The 18628-nt window shown below is 38.3% G+C and overlaps 1 protein-coding gene and 1 long non-coding RNA gene across 2 annotated transcripts in view; one reads left to right on the top strand and one right to left on the bottom strand.

Annotated features, from left to right (window-relative positions):
* The window catches only part of LOC109104686 (ETS domain-containing transcription factor ERF-like), a 47132-nt gene extending 42833 nt beyond the window's left edge, over window positions 1-4299 (bottom strand). Inside the window, exon 1 of the mRNA XM_019117973.2 lies at window positions 3727-4299. Coding sequence (XP_018973518.1) covers window positions 3727-3748 — 22 coding nt within the window. The 5' untranslated portion in view covers window positions 3749-4299. The remainder of the gene's footprint in view (window positions 1-3726) is intronic.
* Window positions 1323-18211, top strand: LOC109104715. The gene is made up of 5 exons (XR_002020273.2): window positions 1323-1466; window positions 11073-11276; window positions 11420-11567; window positions 13766-13908; window positions 17336-18211. It is a non-coding gene; the product is annotated as an uncharacterized LOC109104715 (long non-coding RNA).
* Window positions 18212-18628: the final 417 nt, after the last annotated feature.

Raw genomic sequence — 18628 nt, 5'->3', positions numbered from 1 at the left:
AGACAGCACACAAACTACAGGATACTGCTGTACTAAATACACACGGAGGCCTGATGAGTAGACCATAGTTAAACCACAGACACTTTCAGATGTTACGGAAGAAACGAGATCAGCCAGGGTCAGCTGAAGCCAGCACCCGGAAAAGAAGGAAGCCTGAAGAGGTGCGCATCATTCTCTGAATTCATGCAAAGTGGCAGTCAGAGAGGGAGGAACTGATAAGAGCAGAGTCTCTTATCTAATGCGATTCATGTGGCGAGAGCTTTTTGATGAAGTCGATAGTGTCAGTTTTACAAAGACTGACAGACACACACATGACTTTTATCAGGATGCACACCATACCAACGCTGTTGTCACCTCCTGTTCTCATAACAAACCACGGCTTTCAGAGAAAATGCTCTCTCACCGAAATGCGCTACGTATTTATACCGCTGTGGGTGTTTGCAGGTAAGAACACAGACTGAAGAGATACTAAAATCTGATAAAAAGTGAAGCACTTGGAAACCACATCCTATACTCAGTACTGTATCTTCGTCTCACTCTCTTGCTCGCTCACTCGCTTGCATACTCAGCAGCTGAGCTCACCTCGTAACTATCGAGGTCAGAATGTGGCCTGCACAGCCGTAGAATGATAAAACCGCAAGGTACTTGTAGTAGTTATTGCCACCTGACTTAAAACAACATTTCATCCCATCTCTGCTCCTCATCGCTGACGTTCAGCTTCACAAAGTCAACACACATAAAACTGCCATCGTCTGTGGACTGAAGAAGAGATATGTGTGATACGAAACTTTTATCTTGCAAAAAGGGAAAACCAATGCTACTAACACAAGTATGTATTTTTGAGCAGGTCAAGAGGTCAACCACAAAACATTTATCAAATTCCAATTTTATGCACCTGCTTAATTAAAAATACACTTAATGTAGGCAAAAGTTTGGATAATGTTGCCTAAACAAATCACAGCTGAAAGTAAAGTGTGGTTTTCGAATGTGCTGATATTGGTATCACAACATACATAATGAACTTATGACGTAATGAATTTCATTTGGATATTTTCACTGACACCTCACACATGCAAACATGCAAACATTCTTTGGGATATAGTAATATTCTTTATTAATAATATTAAAGAAACCCAGGCTTTCAAACTCACAATCAGAAAAGGCAAGAAGGGCTAGAGGGATTTTAAATATAATCATTTTCACTTGGCCAAGATGTCACTGGTATTCTTGAAATAAAAAGATGATACTTGCAAATGTACTTGCAATTTAATACACTACATACTATAAAAATGCAGAGTTCAGCTAAAAACAACAAGCTTTACTTGTAAGGGAGAGAGAAAGACAGGGTTTTTAAACGTGAAAGTGACCATGAAGTGGTAAGACTTCACGCAGAGACGGACGAACTTCATGAAGGACTGTCTACAGCGCGAGACAAACCTACAACGCATAGCGCGCTTACACACTCGGTAAGTTAAAGTAGGTATGATGACAAAATTTTCAAACACCCCTAAGATCAAAATGGATCACATGACTAGACAGAGCTGAAAAATTCCCTTTACGACGACACCTGGATTGTGAAGATCAGTTGAGGATTGCGAAAGTTATGATATTTTTAATAACGGGGAATATAGTAAAATAGTATACATTAATTACAATGAAGTCGTGTGACCGAAAATGCTTACTATTCACACATTTTTTTCTTGTAACTTCCTCATTTTATCAGATATTTGCATGAAATTTGAATAGAAGGTAGAATTTTGTTAGTTCTTTCAAATGAAATCATGAAAATTTACTGTTTTAGCTGGAATGGGCATCAGACCCATGGTACCTCACTGAAAACAAGTATAATTAATAAGAGTTCATTCATATTCATAAACATTTTTTTCAGAATACAAGAGAAAACAAAAATACACATCACTATTAATTGTTAATTCATATTCATACAAGTACACAAGAAATATTCATTGTCATTCACAAACAGACAATAAGTTTTTTGTTTTATTTTTTTTTATTTTTTTTTTTTGAACGATGCCTGCAGTGCATCTGACAGGGCGTTCGCTAATCTACCTACCACAAATGTGACTACCCAATTTCCGCGATTTAGTTAAATACCTTCTCCTCTATGTATTTCGATGGAATTTCGTCAGTACCAAGATAAAAGCTATGTATTTATGTCCAACTACCTTTCAGTAGTGTCCAAAGCTTAGATGAAGCCCACCGACCGGTTGAAAGCCACGCAAATTTTCCGAAAGTCGCGGTGACCTGAAAACACCTCAGGGCTGAAATCCCGAAGTGTCCAACGCTGAAGGGGTTTGCACTCAACGTAGTTAAAGTCGTGTTCAGGAAAAACATACTCCCACCAGGCGGCCAGGAGTAGATATTGACTGACACACACATTAACAGTACCACGCAGTTTGGAACACATTTTTGAGGCAGAATGTTCGCCGCGAGTGGTTGCTATGTCATCATACCTAGTTAAAGATGTAGCGTGCTCGCAGCGTTCATGAATATAATAGTTAAAAGTCCGTAAAACTTCGAGCTGTGTGGGTGGCGGGGTACGACCGCTGAGAAAATCGTGATGTGAGAGAAATGACTGTGATTGAGGGAGCGAAAGCGAGAGAGTCTCAACATGGTTTCCCAAACATGCCACAATAGGCCTCCTGAACACGGCTACTGAAACTTCCTGTAGTTGGCGGGACAGTAGCAACTTCACAAGTGCATACTGGACAAGTAGAGACATGTTAGGAAATGAATACTTGCGGCAAGTATGCCAACCGTGATTAAAGTGGATTCAAACTACTGGAAAGCATGCATCATAAAAGTAGGCGATCCTTTCACCTAACGGGATATTAGTGCGCAGCTCTTTGTTATTAGGCTTCATTGCACTTTACAAGCTTAAAGGTCTATATTTAAAACCCTAGAGACTGGAGCGAAAGTAAAGTGGTGCGTTTGTAAACAAAGTAACATGATAATTAAATACTCCGGCGAGAAAGCGGGGCTTCCATTTTGAAAGTGCCATGCTACAGGCGCAGAGTGCGAGGAGGAACATTTTTTTTTTGGAGGGAGGGAGGGAGGGGGGGAGGTGGTGGGGGGGGGGGGGGGTATTTAACATTTTGCGGGGAATTCACAGCATCGATTTCGACATATTTCCAAGAACCACAGAAGTAGCCTACAAGCTGCAGTTTTGAAGTTGTATCCATTCAACAGGTTCCGCGCTGGCAGGACTGGGAGAAACTGAAATCAGCGGTCGTTAGGTTTGAATGTAACTCAACTATTTAAAGTCAAACCGCAAACTTGAGAACTTGTTAACATTAGGACTACTAGAATGAACACTGAGCTGGACTACAACTGGACACTTGAGGTTATTAAATTAAATGGACAACTGACCGCATTATTTAATAATTTTAATATTTGAAAACTGCCATTCAAGTTCATGAGTTCAACACATATGTAATTAACCATGTAATGCAAACCAAACAAAAAAATACCGAGTAGTCACCAATCAGTTGACATGTCAGGGTAATACATCGTCCAATATTAGTCAGCTTTTCTAAAAGTAAGTTTAAAGTCAGTTGTGAAACTAATAACGTTACATCCATTTTGACATTGCTGACTGCTCAGTAAAGCTGATGTTTTGTGAAGTCCTGACTCGATACACTGGCTCTACAAGCTCACAAGTCAAAGAAGTTGTGGCAGCGCTTGTTAATGAACGCCTGGGTAACTTACCCGCGTCCCCCGGGGTTTTCATGCTGAAAGTTATCTGCCCCTAACACAGCGAGCTGGGGTAAGATGTCAGTTCAGCAGTGGCGAGACTCGGCCTCTCCCGCACCCCCGTCTCCAAAAGGCCAAACTTTTGTCCAGTGATCAGCACTCTTGTTGATCCCGCAGAACGATTTCTGGCCTCTTTTCGCGACCCCTCCAAACCCCCGACCGACAGCGCGGAGTTTGGGAAAGCGGCTCGGTACTTCCACTGGCGGGACGGGACGGGACGGGGTGCAGCGGAGTTCCGAAACAGCGCTTTCCCGTCTGTCCCGGGAGCGATCGATACAATCCCAACAGCGCAGGAAAGCAGCGCTCCGCGTCTCTCTGTTACAAACTCGCGTTCTTGATCCCTGATGAGGATTTTCGCAACATTTTATCCTTGTGTTAGTTTCTCATCTGCGCTCCCAAGGCTCGACAATCGCAGTATATCAGTCAGTTTCCCATTCTCTCTTTCACACCGACTTTTTTTTTTCCTTCCTCCGCTCTCCCTAGTCTGAAACTACTCGCTGTCTCCTCCCCCATCTATCTCTCTCTCTCTCTCTCTCTCTCTCTCTCTCTCTCTTTCTCTCGGGTGTCGTGTTTCGCTCGCGCCCACACGCGCGGGGGGAGGAGGAGGGGAATGGGGCATCGGCTGAGTCACGCCCCCTCACCACCGGGGCTGGCGTCACTGCAGCACGAGGCGTCGTTATGGAGACCGCCATAGCCACTGTCCGTGATGACATCACATCCGCGTCCGAGAGTACTTGAGATTCAGCGTCATCGCGCCCGTTAACGTCAGCAACAAGTGTTTTTCGAGCTAATTAGCCCTCGTTCTCTTTCATTTAATGTTAATTATCTGCCCCCATCGAGAGGTAGGCTAATAGTTAGTTATCGAATTATGATTTCCGGAATGTACCCCGCAAGGTCACTAAGGGCACTTTTGGACACTCGGATATTTTCTATCAAAACAAAATATCAAATATTCTGTTGCTCATGTATCATATATATACATCATTCAGATATATAATGGATAATGACAGATAAGCCTACAGCATATTTTCCAAGGTAATTTTTTTTTATTAGCCTACCAGTTTCATAAATATCATACATTTAACATCAAGACATTTTATATAATACGTCAAGATATTTTTATATAGTATAATTTTTATTACACTTGACCTGAAAGAAAAAAACTTTTCAAAAATGATATTTAAAAATAAGTTAATACTTTACGATAAGGTTCCATTTGTAAAAATTATTTAACTACATTAGTAAACATAAACGAATAATGAAAAATACTTCAAACGCATTTAATACTGATTCCAACATTTAGCTCCTGCTTTTTTAGAAAAAAATAATCCCAACATTATTCTTAAAAGAACTGAATGGCACACACACACAAAAAAAAATCAATTACAGAAACTAAAAACATGAGAAGTGTATTCAATTAATATATATATATATATATATATATATATACACACACACACACATGAAAGTATAATTTTTGCCTTGCGAATGTATTCAACACGTTTTCACGTTTTGTTATGTTGCAGCCTTATGTTAAACTGTTTTAAATTACTTTTTTCCCACATCAATCTACACTCCATACACCATAATGACAAAACAAAAACAGAACTGTCACAACTTTGTAAATTTATTTAAAAAAAAATAATAATAATAATAAATAAAAAATCCTGAAATAAGTACATTGCATAAGTATTCAAACCCTTAACTCAGTACTTAGCTGAAGCACCTTTACACCCTCAAGTATTTTTGGGTATGATGCGACAAGCTTTTCACATCAGCTTTGGGCAATTCTCTGCCATTCTCCTCAGTTCTTTACCTCTCAAGCTCTGTCAGGTTGGATGGAGGCACACACACATTTTCAGGTTTCTCCAGAAATATTTGATTTGGTTCAAGACCAGGTTGTGGCTGGGCCACTCAAAGACTTTCACAGAGATGTCTATAAGCCGCTCTTGCTGTGTGCTTAGGGTCATCGAGTCCCTCAGTTCCTGCTGCTGAAAAACAGCCCTACAGCATGAGGCTGCTACCAGCACACTTTACTTTTGAGATGGTACTCTGAAGGTGATGAGCAGAACTGGTTTCCTTCAAACATAATGCTTAGAATTGAGGTTCATCAGACCAGAGAATCTTGTTTCTCACAGTCTGAGGTCTTTTAGGTGCTTTTTTTTTTGTTGCAAATTCCAAGTGTGTATTCATGTGTCTTCACAGAGGAGAGGATTGAGTTTGGCCACATTGCTATAAAGCCCAGATCGGTGGAGCGATGTGATGTTTGTCCTTCTGTAGATCTCCACATATGATCTTGGAGATCAACTAGAGTGACCATCAGGTTCTTGGTCACCAGTCTAACCAAAGCCCTTCTCCATCAGTTGCTCAGTTTGGCCAGGAGGCCAGCTTTAGGAAGAGTTCTAGTTGTTCCAAACGTCTTCCATTATGGATAATGTAGGCTACATGCTTTTGTGAACCTTCAGTGAAGCAGAATTTTTTTCTGAACTCTTGCCCAGATGTGTGGCTGGATGCAATCCTGTCTCTGAGCTCTACAGGCAGTCCTTTTGACCTCAGGGCTTGGTCTTTGCTCTAATATGCATTTTCAGCTTTTATCAAGACGTGCGCCTTTCCAAATCATACCCATTCAATTGAATTTGCAACAGGTAACATTTACGAGCAAAATAAATGCTCCCGAGCTAAATTTCAACTGTCCCAGATAAGGGTATGAATACTTTTGCAATGGAATCATTTACGTTTTTTATCTTTAATAAATTTGCAAAGATGTTAAAAACCTGTTATTTTTTTTGTCATTATGGTGTATAGAGTGTAGATTGATGTGGGAAAAAGTAATTTAAAGCAGTTTAACATAAGGCTGCAACATTACAAAACGTGTAAAAAATTTAGGGGTTTGAATACTTTTGCAAGACACTGTATAACACACACACACACACATTTATAAAAACATAGGCTACATTAATTCATGAGACTGCACATTCTACCACCTCTTATAGTAATCATAAAAGGGGAGATGAGAAGTAAGATTCAGAAACATATACCATGAACTTCAAGTCTCATGATTACATGAAGATTGCCAATAAAACAGAATCGTGTGACCTAATGACCACAATCCCACTGAATTCTGTTGGCACGTGCATGACAGAGAATGAGAAGGGTGCAGTGTGAGAAAGCATGTATGTTCATTTCCGCTATGATTTGAATGTAATCCATCTGCTCAAGCATATACATCCTGTTTTAAAGCTGAGCACCTGAATCATAAAAGGACCCTCCTCCATCCCTCACTGGAGAACAGTTTTTGAGTAAATGTGATGTCTCTCATGAGCAGTGTAGCATGTCTCCTGTTCTAGTTTAGTACATCATACTGCTAGAAAACAGGGGACAACATATCTTTAAAGATGCATTAAATAATTGTAATTCTCCTTAAGAAAAAAAAAAAGTATTTTCCCTAATAACATAATTCAACCGTCATCAGACACTTTTTCAGTAAAAACAATAATGTTGCAAAAATGCTTTTCATGATACTGCATTCATTCCACTAGGTGTCAGTATAAATCTAAGATGGCTGACACATATCTATGGAAGCCTGTTTCCGCCACGAAATAAAAAATGTGATTGCGACTTTTTCCTCACAATAATGAATTTATTCTCAGACTCTGTTCTTAGAGCTGAGACTCTTAGAATTGCAAGTTGTAAACTCAGAGTTGCGCGACGGAAACTCGCAATTGAGGAGGGGAAAAAACTAAGCATTGTGAGATATAAACTTGCAGTTCTGAGAAGAAAAGAACTTGCAACTGCCAGAACAAAAACAGAATTGTGAAATAAAAAGTCAAAATGAAACTTTGTAATTTTGTTTAATCCATGGTGGAAACAAAAACAGAATTGCGAGGACAAATGGCAGATTTAAAAGATGTAAACTCAGAATTGTGAGTAAAAAAAAGGCTGAATTCTGAGTTTATATCTCACAATTCTGTTTCTTTGTTTGCACCACATATTAAAAAATAAATTGAATATAATTAAATAATTTTTTCCTCATAATTCTGCCTTTTTTCTTGCATTTACGAGTTTATATTTCACAATTTTGACTTTCCTCCTCAGAATTCAGAATTTCTAGAAACAAAGTCTGAGTTAAGATATAAACTCAGAATTTCTAGAAAAAAAGTCACAATTACCTTTTTTTTTTTATTCTGTGTGGAAACAGGCTTCCACATACTATACATATCAGCCAGCGCATAAACAAAACATCTGTTACAATCACACTGCTTTAAGTATCAACATTTCATGTGGTTTAGAATGACATTTTTAGTAATTCATCAAATTTTCTCAAATCTATGTGATGGGAACGTTAATGCAAGACTGACAGGATGGTCTGTGCTTTTATGAGCTTTAATCTGATCAGTTGTCCTTTCCTTTGAGAGGAAACTGTTGTCATTGTGCTGTGAGTTGTTATGCGTGTTGTAGTGGTTCTCAGGATTGTGCTTCTTGTTGTTATTTGTGCTAGTCAGGCTGTGGAGTGTCAGCAGTCATTTCTGGTCACAGGAAACAGACGTACCTCAGATAAGCATCTCAGCTCCGTAATGCTGCTGCCGCAGTCTGTGTGAACGTGTGTGCGTGTGTGTTTTGGAAATATCCAGTGCTGTCACATCTGTTCGAGACACCCTCTGTTTTCTTTCCCCAGGAAAGAAAACAAGAGCTGTTATTGGGATGGGCAATTTCCTTTGACCATAATAGACAATAAATACAGTCTACTATTGTATTTACACAAAATTTTCCATTTCCCGTCTCTCACACTTGCGTCTTCTATTTTCTACTTCCTTCTCTCTTGTGTCTCTGTTTCCCAGTGTGCTGAAATGTCTTCCACTTAAAAGAAAATCTTTCTCGTTCTGCTAACTGCTAAATCACTATTCTACTCTCTCTCTCTTTCTCTCTCTCTCTCTCTCTCTCTCTGACAAAGCACGGTACATTCTGCTGTCCGATTCATCCTATTCATCACTTTTTATATTATTCATCCACATTCTCTTCCACTGCTGGACTTTATGTCAAGTCTTTTAGCACAGTAAACTCAAGGTTATCAGTTTCTAAGAGAAGTTCCTCATTGTTCTGGCTCTCACATGCAGTGTGTTTATGTATTGACACACAACTCGCCTTGTCCTCCACACTTCGTTTATGTTTAGGTATAACCAACAGCTCTCTCACAAAGTCTATTGGCTTCCCACAAACATAGAAAAAGCTGGAGTGACTGGAGAAACACTATAGTCAAAAGTTTGGAAAGCCCTACTCTTTAGTATATTTTCAATTCTTTATGGAAGCTGTTTCCACTTTAACATTGACTGTGTAACACTTTACAATGAGGTTCCATTTGTTAACGTTAGTTAACATGAACTAACAATGAACCAGTGATTATGAGATAAAGTTCAGTATAAGAAATAATGTAAAACAAAGTAACACCAAAAGATATAAAGTCACAGTTAGTTGTTACTTTATATCTTGCAATATAAAATCACATTTCCCTTCACTCTCTGGTGAAATTCATGCATTACAAATAGTTGTTGTTTTGTAAATAAATCAATACAGAGATGCCATATACATAATTTTAAAGTATTTAAGCATAAGATTTTGTTTTATCAGATGATCAGCATTTAAAATGCTGGAGTGATACAGTGCTTCCCAACACCCTTGCACTGTTCAGCATGTCCTCCCTCCATTTAATCAAAGTACATGGTCTCAATATTAAGAAGTGTTCCTGTGTGGCACTGATTAGAGTCCTGAGGACAAATATATGTGCTAGCATGCACTGCATTTTTTTCACCCATGAGTGTTGTTGCACTCTCAAGTTAGATGGTAAAAGAGAGAGTACTCTGTTTAAGAGGGCCTCACTATCTCTTTATCTGTTGGCCTCCTGTGGAGTCAAGCACACAAAAGTGATGGATCTGTTAGACAGAGCAAGAGTGTAAAGCGATTCCACAGAAACATGGGACGGAACGAGAGACCATGCCGTCCTCATGCATCATGCTACACGCTTTCAAATTTATTTTGATTGGTAGTAATTGCTATTATTAAATTCATGATGTTTAATTATGAAAAAAAAAAAACATTAAAAGCAAATAATTCAGATAACACAGTAGTTCTGCTTTGTTTTCTGGCGGAGGAATAAATATTAAATGCTATTCAAGTATACTGGACATCAAATTTTATACTATGATTTTTTTTAACTAAAGCATTGTGTCTACTGCATATAAAATCTTGAACTAAAAGGTTAATCTGAAACAATATCAATATTAATAAATATAATAATGAAAAATTACTTTAAGCAAAATTTGAATAAAATAATAATTATAGAATAAAACAATTAACTTATGCTCAATACCATTGTTTTTTTAGTGTCATTACATGAATAATCAAGTGAACATTCAGTACACTGAACATCAAATATTCACTTGACACTGACATTATCATTTTAATTATACTGCATGACCGTAACATAATGACAAATGTGGAAAAATATCTTAGCTAATTTTTTAATACCTTTAGTGTCATTCTCACATTTCTGATTTTATTTCTAAGCTGACCTAAAAATGGCCAATTAATATGACATAATGAAATTTGTAGAAAAAGACAGAAGTCAGCCCAACAACATAACTGCCAAATGACCAGAAAATGTGTAGATTTATTAGACAAGTACAAATTCTATTCTTTCACTGTATCTTACATTCATCCCTTGTACTATTCTGGGCTGCATTTCCCCCCAAAAAAACTATGACCTCAAGTTCTATCATTACCAATAGAGTTCAACTGAAATAACAACCAGAGTTAGATAACAATGATTTTGGGAAACACACCCCTGGACGAAGCTTGAAACTTTGTATTGCTAGCACTTATCATGTACTTGCATCCTTAAGATGAACTGCTTGTTGCAAATCATTTTGGATAAAAGCATCTGCTAAATGAATAAATGTAAATAAACTTAACTTTATGTGAAGAGATGAATACAGCTAAAGAATTACCATTTACAAATTTACAAGAAAAACAGTTTATCCACTTATGTTTTCTATCTGTGTGTGTGGAAGGACGAGAAAGCATGTCAATTGGCTCTTTGTCATCAAAGAACATGTTTATTTTCAAGTTTGGCGCTCCAACTGTCAGGAGTCCCATCATTTCCCTTTAGCGCCCCTCCTCTCTCCTCCCTGTATTCTTCTCTCAGTCTTTAGGGTCATGTTCCATAGATTAAAGTGCTTTTTGTCTGCTCACCACTATAACAGAGAACTGATAATCCCTCTCTCTCCATCTCCCTCTCTTTCTCTCAGCTGGTTTTCGCACAAGAGTAATAGGATTACCACACACTGCTCTGCCAAGGACAGAGACTGGAGGCGGAGACAGGAGGACAGGTTAAAGATGGGGAGAGGGAAATGAAGAGTACAAGTTGAAGAACAGAATGCCATGTTGCTGCACACCCAACCTGAAGCCCCTCGGGGGGAACAGACCTGTGATATTTGAGGAGAAACAGAGAGGTATGTATCGCTGTATGTCAGTTGCTATATTAAGCACAGTGTGTGTTGATGGTGTCTCCAGTATCTTGCTTAGGATCAAACTCTTCCTATTGGCACAGTTCACTGTTTCCACTACTGAATATACTGCCATACCTTCATTCCAGTGCAACGGATCTGTATCCAGTACAGCTGTCATTTCAGAGGCGTGGAGCTAATCAGAGGTCCGATTTAGCAGCATGACGGGCCTAAAGCGGGGTCACCATAGGGCTGCTACTCGTTGCTGCTGATAGTACACCAGCTGCTGAACTTCATGTAATTCAAGCGCCTTCTCAAATCACTACATGACATTTCACAGATAGACAGATGCACAAAAATGGACTTCTGTTTAACAGATACTTCAGATTCATATCAAACATTTGGAACTTATGCTGTAAACTGTTTTTAGGATATTATGCATAAAATGTCCCTATACATCGGGGTCAAGAATTGAGGTAGCAAACAGAATTGCAACTGAATGTAAGAAAGTAGTATTAAAATACTGAAACTGGAATTCAAAGAAATTTACTGTCATTAACTCCCATTTTACACTTAGCCACTTTAAACTTTGCCACCTATAGCTATATATTTCAGCATATTTAATAAATCAGTTTTATGGACAGCAGTGGAAAAACACTTCATTTCCCAGAATGCATTACCTTGAAATTCTTTGAATGGGCCCTTTTCACAGACTGTGATGACGTGTTTTCATATAAATGAAAACTTTTTTATTATTATTATTTTAATTAACATTAAAACCTTAAAGGGGTCATGAACTGCCTGTTTTTTGTGTGTTTTTTGTCCTGTTTTTAACCCCCCTCATCAGAACGCTCCGTTTGAATAAGTGTGGTGGATTGCAGACTCGGAAGTAAACGCCCGCTGCTATGATTGGCTAATAGTTGTGTATGTTTGACAGGGTACATTCCTCATAGATGGATGCTGCTGTGATTTAAGACAAAAACGCATGAATAACTCAATACATATCAAACGATCTGTAAGAAGTAACAAAGCAATAGTGACCATGTAATAAAAACAGTTACTCACACTTTTGTGTTGCGACATTACTGTCGGATCCAATGTAGTCAGCACAGTATCACCTTTTAGTTTTAATCTTTTGTAAATCCCTTGTCGAATTGTGCCTTGTTTGTAAACAAATCCTTGGTAAAATATGGGTTTCTGCATAGACCTGCACGTTCGCCTCTCTCGTTGAAAAACTACATGTGCGAATCCATGGGCGGGGCTAAACAGGCAGTGATGTCGAAGCAAGCATTGAACTTCTTCTGCGGAGGCGGTGCTTATCCACACTATTACATCATAGAGTAAAGAACATTCTAAAAGCTGAAGTTTTGGCCGATTGGCCTTAATACAAGCTGTTTTTAGACTAATGAAAAGATTTGAGTTCTGAAACTTACAGGATGTTTTTATAGCTAGTACAATCACCTCTTATGTCAAAAGATCAAGGCAATTTTGGTTTCTCAGTTCATGACCCCTTTAATCTACATTTATAGCACTACACCTTGTGTTGTGCTACCTTGGCATTAAATGAAAAAACAAAAACAAAAAAAATTGGTTAACACTGCTGTGTAAGTGTCTCTAATACAATGGCTGAGAGAGTGACAACACATTTTTCCAACATAATCAATCTCTCAATATTTTTTCCCTCTTTTGAAGTCATAGAAAAACTATCATGAAGGAAATGGGAGCGCAAAAAGATATTTGTTATATTTCCATTCACCACTATAAAAGATTACCCAGCTATGATGACTTCCGCTTCTGAGAACCCCGAAAATGTGAAAAGGATCCATTGAAAACCAAAATCATCTTCCTGGCAAAAAAAAAAAAATCACTTTCTGAAGAAAGATTATTTTTGGGTCCAAATGGTGTAGTTACAACATCTAACAACAGGGGGCTAAATGTGCAATACAAATCAGCCAAATTTTGACCCTAAGCAAACAAAAAAGTCTTATTTAGAGTAGTTAAATAGCAAAATCTGTGTATAAAATTTCTTGAAACTTAAACAAACTTGTTGCACATAACACAATAACTGCATGCTGGTATGGAACAACATGACAACTTTTTATTAAAAAACAATTTTTGAGCAATCTGTATCCTGAGCTGCAAGAACTATGCTGTTCAGACAGTTCATTGCTAAAATACTTTTCTGATAATTCAAAATCCATTCAGCATTCACCACCTCAAGTTACATCTCAGGACAAAAATGACTATAAAGCTGTTTGACTTTGCTATGGTTTGTAAAGCTGAAGAGACCTTAGGCATTTCTGTTGTAACATGCTATGACAGATGTATGTTATTCTCTGTGTGTGTGGGCTAATCACAAAGATAGGAAATCTGTGTAGGTACCAAATTCATACTGTGGGCACTAGATGTTCCTAATGACTCACCAAGTCCATGTGTAATGTGGGACACCCCCATATTTTCTCAGTTTTGTGTATTTGTGTGTCTCATGCTCGTAGGATCTGCATTAACTGACAAGATGTGGTGGTGTGTTCCAGATAAATGGCGGTAACCCAAAGCTCCTCGTTTCAAACTCTGAAAGGGAAGATCCATAAAGTATCAGCGACATGCCCTTGAATCCTGCAGGTGTTAGGTTCTGCAGGTTAGCATCACCCATCACATCTCAAGACTGTCACTAATTAAGGGTTTGGGTCTATGTTCTCAGCATTACCAAAACATATTTTTTTCTACATGTACCAAGTGATTAGTCACATGATATTTGCATTGCAGATAATTGATTCAAAAATTGATTTCAGTGGCCTCTGTCATGGAGCCCAAGGGTTAGCTGTTTGTCAATCAGAAAAACATCTGTGCATTTTCAAACAACTTGTCCTTTGTAAGGTCAAGGGACAGAAAAACCATACATTTAAAATAGTATAATAGGTAATTTGCATAGAGTATATGCTAAGCTAGCAGGCTAATCAGCTAGCTGTATGGTAAACTAGTACAAGTTAGATTGCAAAAAGTAAGCAAATTAAGAAAACACAAATAACAAGAAATGTATAATTTCACAGCCTATTGCTTTGGTTATATGTTATCATATTTAACAACTTATCCAGTAGTTCTTTAGCTAGCATTAGCATTGCTGTCCTTCATGTAGGCCTACTTTAAGCATCAATACCACACACAATAATTTTTTTCTTACCAGTCCAACAAAACAATTTGGTGCAATTTGGGCATCACTACTCAGGATTTTCTCTGTCATCAGATATCTCGATCTTGTGTATGCCGTACTGTTGTTTATGCTCTTTTTTTTTTGTGTGTGTGTGTGTGTGTGTGTGTGTGTGTGTGTGTGTGTGTATGTGTGTGTATATGAGCTTAAACCAGCTCATGACCAGCTAAAAACCAGCTTTAACCAGCAGCCATGCTTCAAAACATACCTAACCAGCATAAGCTGTTTTTTCAACAGGGTTATCAGTCTTTCTGTCTTACTTTTCTGCTTTTTCAGCTGTGTACTTACAGAGGCGGCAGCCAATGAGCGATTTTCTTCAGTGTTTAGTGAAACACCACAGATCAAGTCATTTAAACCGGCAAAATACATTGAAGGGGGCAACCCACACCATATAGAATTAAAAGACTTATTATAGAAAACTATTATGATTACATCTTCATCTCATGTGAGTGTACACGATTCATATGACTCTCCACATAAACATATTTCTTAATGTGTAAAACTTTAAAAATTAAGAAATGTGTAAAAAAGTATTCCACACAGCTCTATGCACAAACCAAAAGAAAAGATGGTTCTGAAGACAACAAGATGCTGTGCAGTGCAAGCTGTTTGCATTGCCTTCTTATAGTTTAGTTAGAATAGTTTTTGACACTGTGTTTGCTCTGCAGGTGTGGCAGCTCAGCGAAGGGTGTGAAAACACTCAAGTAGAGGAAGGGAATTTGATTGTTTGTGTGAGAATGTCCTCTGAAACACTAAACGATGATTTCCTCAAGCCCACACTGACAGTCTGCATTTGTTTAGCTTGTAATCATTGTTACAGGATTCCATGACAAAGCTAGAGTGTTATGGTTGATAATAACATAAACAAAAGAGCATATGCTCCAGCCCCATGTTTGTGGAATTTACTGTGCTCCTGTTACACACCTGAAATGCCACCGTCATCTGTTCCGTCTTGGAGTGCTGTTACACACTCACGCAAACACACACCTGTGCCACTGAAGCGACAGATTGACCACCTGTCTCTGTGAGTGGGCGGGTACAGTCTGACTGAGGCAGATTGTGAGTGGGAGCAGAGATGACTGACGCATCCTGTGACCAATCTGTAAACATCTCACAGCTTCTGCAGACTGAAATCACATTTACTTATGCACAGGACTTAGGTGGTAAATGATACCTGGACAAGCTTAACTGTTAGCATTCCCAGTGGTAATCCACAGCTGAAATACAGCCGAACCTGAGCAGTATATGTCATGTGACTAATCAAAGGTTAATTAAAGGTTAATAAATTTTCATTAAAAATCAACTCCCCTATGGAGATAATTAAGGGGATTTTTGCTTCGAGAACCTTACTGTTGGACTGTTGTTTCATGCATTTAAGTGCCCCCAAATAATCTTTTACCAGTATTTACATGCTGGTAAGAAACATGCACCTTGTTCTGGACTTGTAACAATGTAAGTGGGAAAGGACCATCAGTGTCTTAAACTAGGGCTAACAAAATCCTCCTTGTCAGTAATGTCAGTGGCATCGTGAACACAACAGGCATTTTTTTGCCTTTAGCCTCCCCACAACTTTGTAGCAGCATGACAATCCAACCCACTCAACCCAGGACAAATGTACAGAAAAGTTTCTGTGACGCTGACATGTTGTATACCTCCTAGCACTTAGTGATGAACAGTTTCCACAGTTCAACTCGTCTGCTTGTAGACAAAACAAGTGCGAAATAACTTGGTAAAAACAAGAGGTAGAGTTGTAAGTTAAAGTGATGGATATATAAGTCTATACCAGGGCTCTTCATTCTGCAGCATATTTCATTAAGCATGGCCAAAAGTAACATGCATAGCAAACCATTTTAATATGTATGTTAAATTAAAACTATATGTAAGGTTTTTATTTATTTTAACCTTAAATTATACGTTTCATGGCACAACTACTGCTAATAAGGCGAATGGCTTCTGTTTCATTCCCACGCCATGCTCTCCCCAAAACGTGTGCCAGGTATGAAATACCACGAAAAAGCCCGACTGTTTTACGGCAGCAACAAATACATGCGCACAGGTATACACTTTATTTACAACAGTGATGTATTTACGACAATGAATTCCACTCACTTACCTGTAGAGGTCTTTAAATCTCAAAAGACACAAAACTTCATACAGTTGCTTTAAATGCTCTGACATTATGAACTCATTAAAATATTTTTTAATTTGTCATATAGGCTACTTGTACATTAGGCCAACTTGATTTTACTTTTTACTAACACGTTTAAATGTGGAAAGGACTGATCAGCTCAACTTTCGGTTACTAATTAAAGTTAAACTTTGCTGGATGTTGTTGTTGTTTTTTTCCGTAGCAGATGTAAAGACATACACTCTTAAATTTGAATCGTCTAAATTGGAGAGGAGTAGAACATGAGTAAAGGACGAGCTGTCTGGCAAAGACCAGATGTCCTAAATGAGTCAGATGTGCAAATGAGAGCTGTGAAAAGTAGAAAAAGAGGGAGAAAAGAGAGAAACATAGATCTAGAGAGAGTGAAGGAAGCAAGGGGAAGAGAAGGTGACTAAGTTGAGGCACCATGTGGAGGCAGAAGCTCTTGCGGATGATTCATCTATATGAAGGAGAACAGCATGTGGCTGCTGCTGCCCCCCAGCGGCCAAACGCGGACTGACCGCGTTACACACTGACCACACAGCGATTAAATAAACTCACAAGTAAAAGACAACATTTTCATGCACTGTTCTTTTTCTCTACCGTTTTTATTCAGATGAGTGAAACACTTTCAGTTACAAAAATGACTTTAAATGAACAACACTGTACAATGAACAAGCGAGTTATTTGTCAACTATTTTTTGGTTTCAGAGATAATTACACCAAAAGGCTAACCTGACAGACACCATAGGGAGAAAAAGAGAGACGCAGAGGACAGGAGAAGAAAGGAACTGCTCAACTCAAGTGAGGAAAAAAAGGAACGATGGAAAGGGTAAAAACATGACAACGTACATCAACCAGCAAAACAGACGCACACATTCACGCACATATGCCAAAATAACCGTCTATCTGTCCGATTTTAGAGTGTAAAATACGTTCACGCTCACATGAACATATGTACGCACAGACAATGACGCACGCACGCGCTCTCATTTACGCACTGAGTGAGCAGCGAACATGAAATCAGGGAGAAGATGCAGGGGACAGATTAACACCACTGACCTCCAAAAACGGAAACAAAAATTCATCACAGACATACCAAGTCTTTTCTTTAAGATCATCATCATCATCGTCACCATGAAGAGTTTTCCCCAAATAATGAATAATTAAAAATATACATTTCATCATTATCTTCATCGTATGTTACTTTGGATAGTTGAGGTTATACCTTCAGAAACTGGGTTGCTAGGTGACCAGGAAAAGAGGCAAAAGAAACAGCTGAGGATGTGTTAGTGGAGCTCTTTGGTTTAACTAGACGTGTTTAAATTCTTTGCTATTTTTAAAAATCTTTTTAAACACCTTTGGACTGAAGCTGTTTTTTTTAATTTTTTTTTTTTATTGAATAATATATATAGAGAGAGAGCAGGTAAAACAACAAGTAGAGAGTAAAATAAGAACAAAAAGACTCATATTTGCAGTTCTCTTAGTCTATTTCAAATGCTATGATTTTTTTTCTTCTTTTCTCTGGAATTTTCACCCATATCCGATTGTTAAAGGGGTCATATGATGTGGTTTCAAGTATTCCTTTCTCTTTGGAGTGTTACAAACTGTTCGAGAATAGATAAGATCCCTAAAGTTGCAAAGACCAAAGTCTCAAACCCAAAGAGATATTCTTTATAAAAGTTAAGACTCGTCCACTCCCTCCTAAAACGCCCCCACATGTCTATGTCACTGTGTGGGAAGATTTGCATAATGCCGCCCAAATGTTCACGCAAAGAAAGAAGGCATAACTTTGATTCTCACTGTAGTATTGTTGCTGCCAGAACAGTTCAACCCAAATATTCAGATGTGTGCAGCGGATTTTATGGAGGACTGTTTCCTGAACCTGTGAGAGTAGCCTTCAATGCCTGCATGTTCTGGCTCACAGCCTGTAAGTATGTTTTCATATTTAAAGAATTTGCCACTGATGATTCAAACGTGAGTTTGAGCAGTATAGAGTATCAC

The sequence above is a fragment of the Cyprinus carpio genome, chromosome B16, assembly GCF_018340385.1.
Source record: "Cyprinus carpio isolate SPL01 chromosome B16, ASM1834038v1, whole genome shotgun sequence".
Classification (NCBI taxonomy): domain Eukaryota; kingdom Metazoa; phylum Chordata; class Actinopteri; order Cypriniformes; family Cyprinidae; genus Cyprinus; species Cyprinus carpio.
The sequence above is the reverse complement of the archived record's forward strand: the minus strand, read 5'-3'. Positions and strand labels throughout refer to the sequence as shown.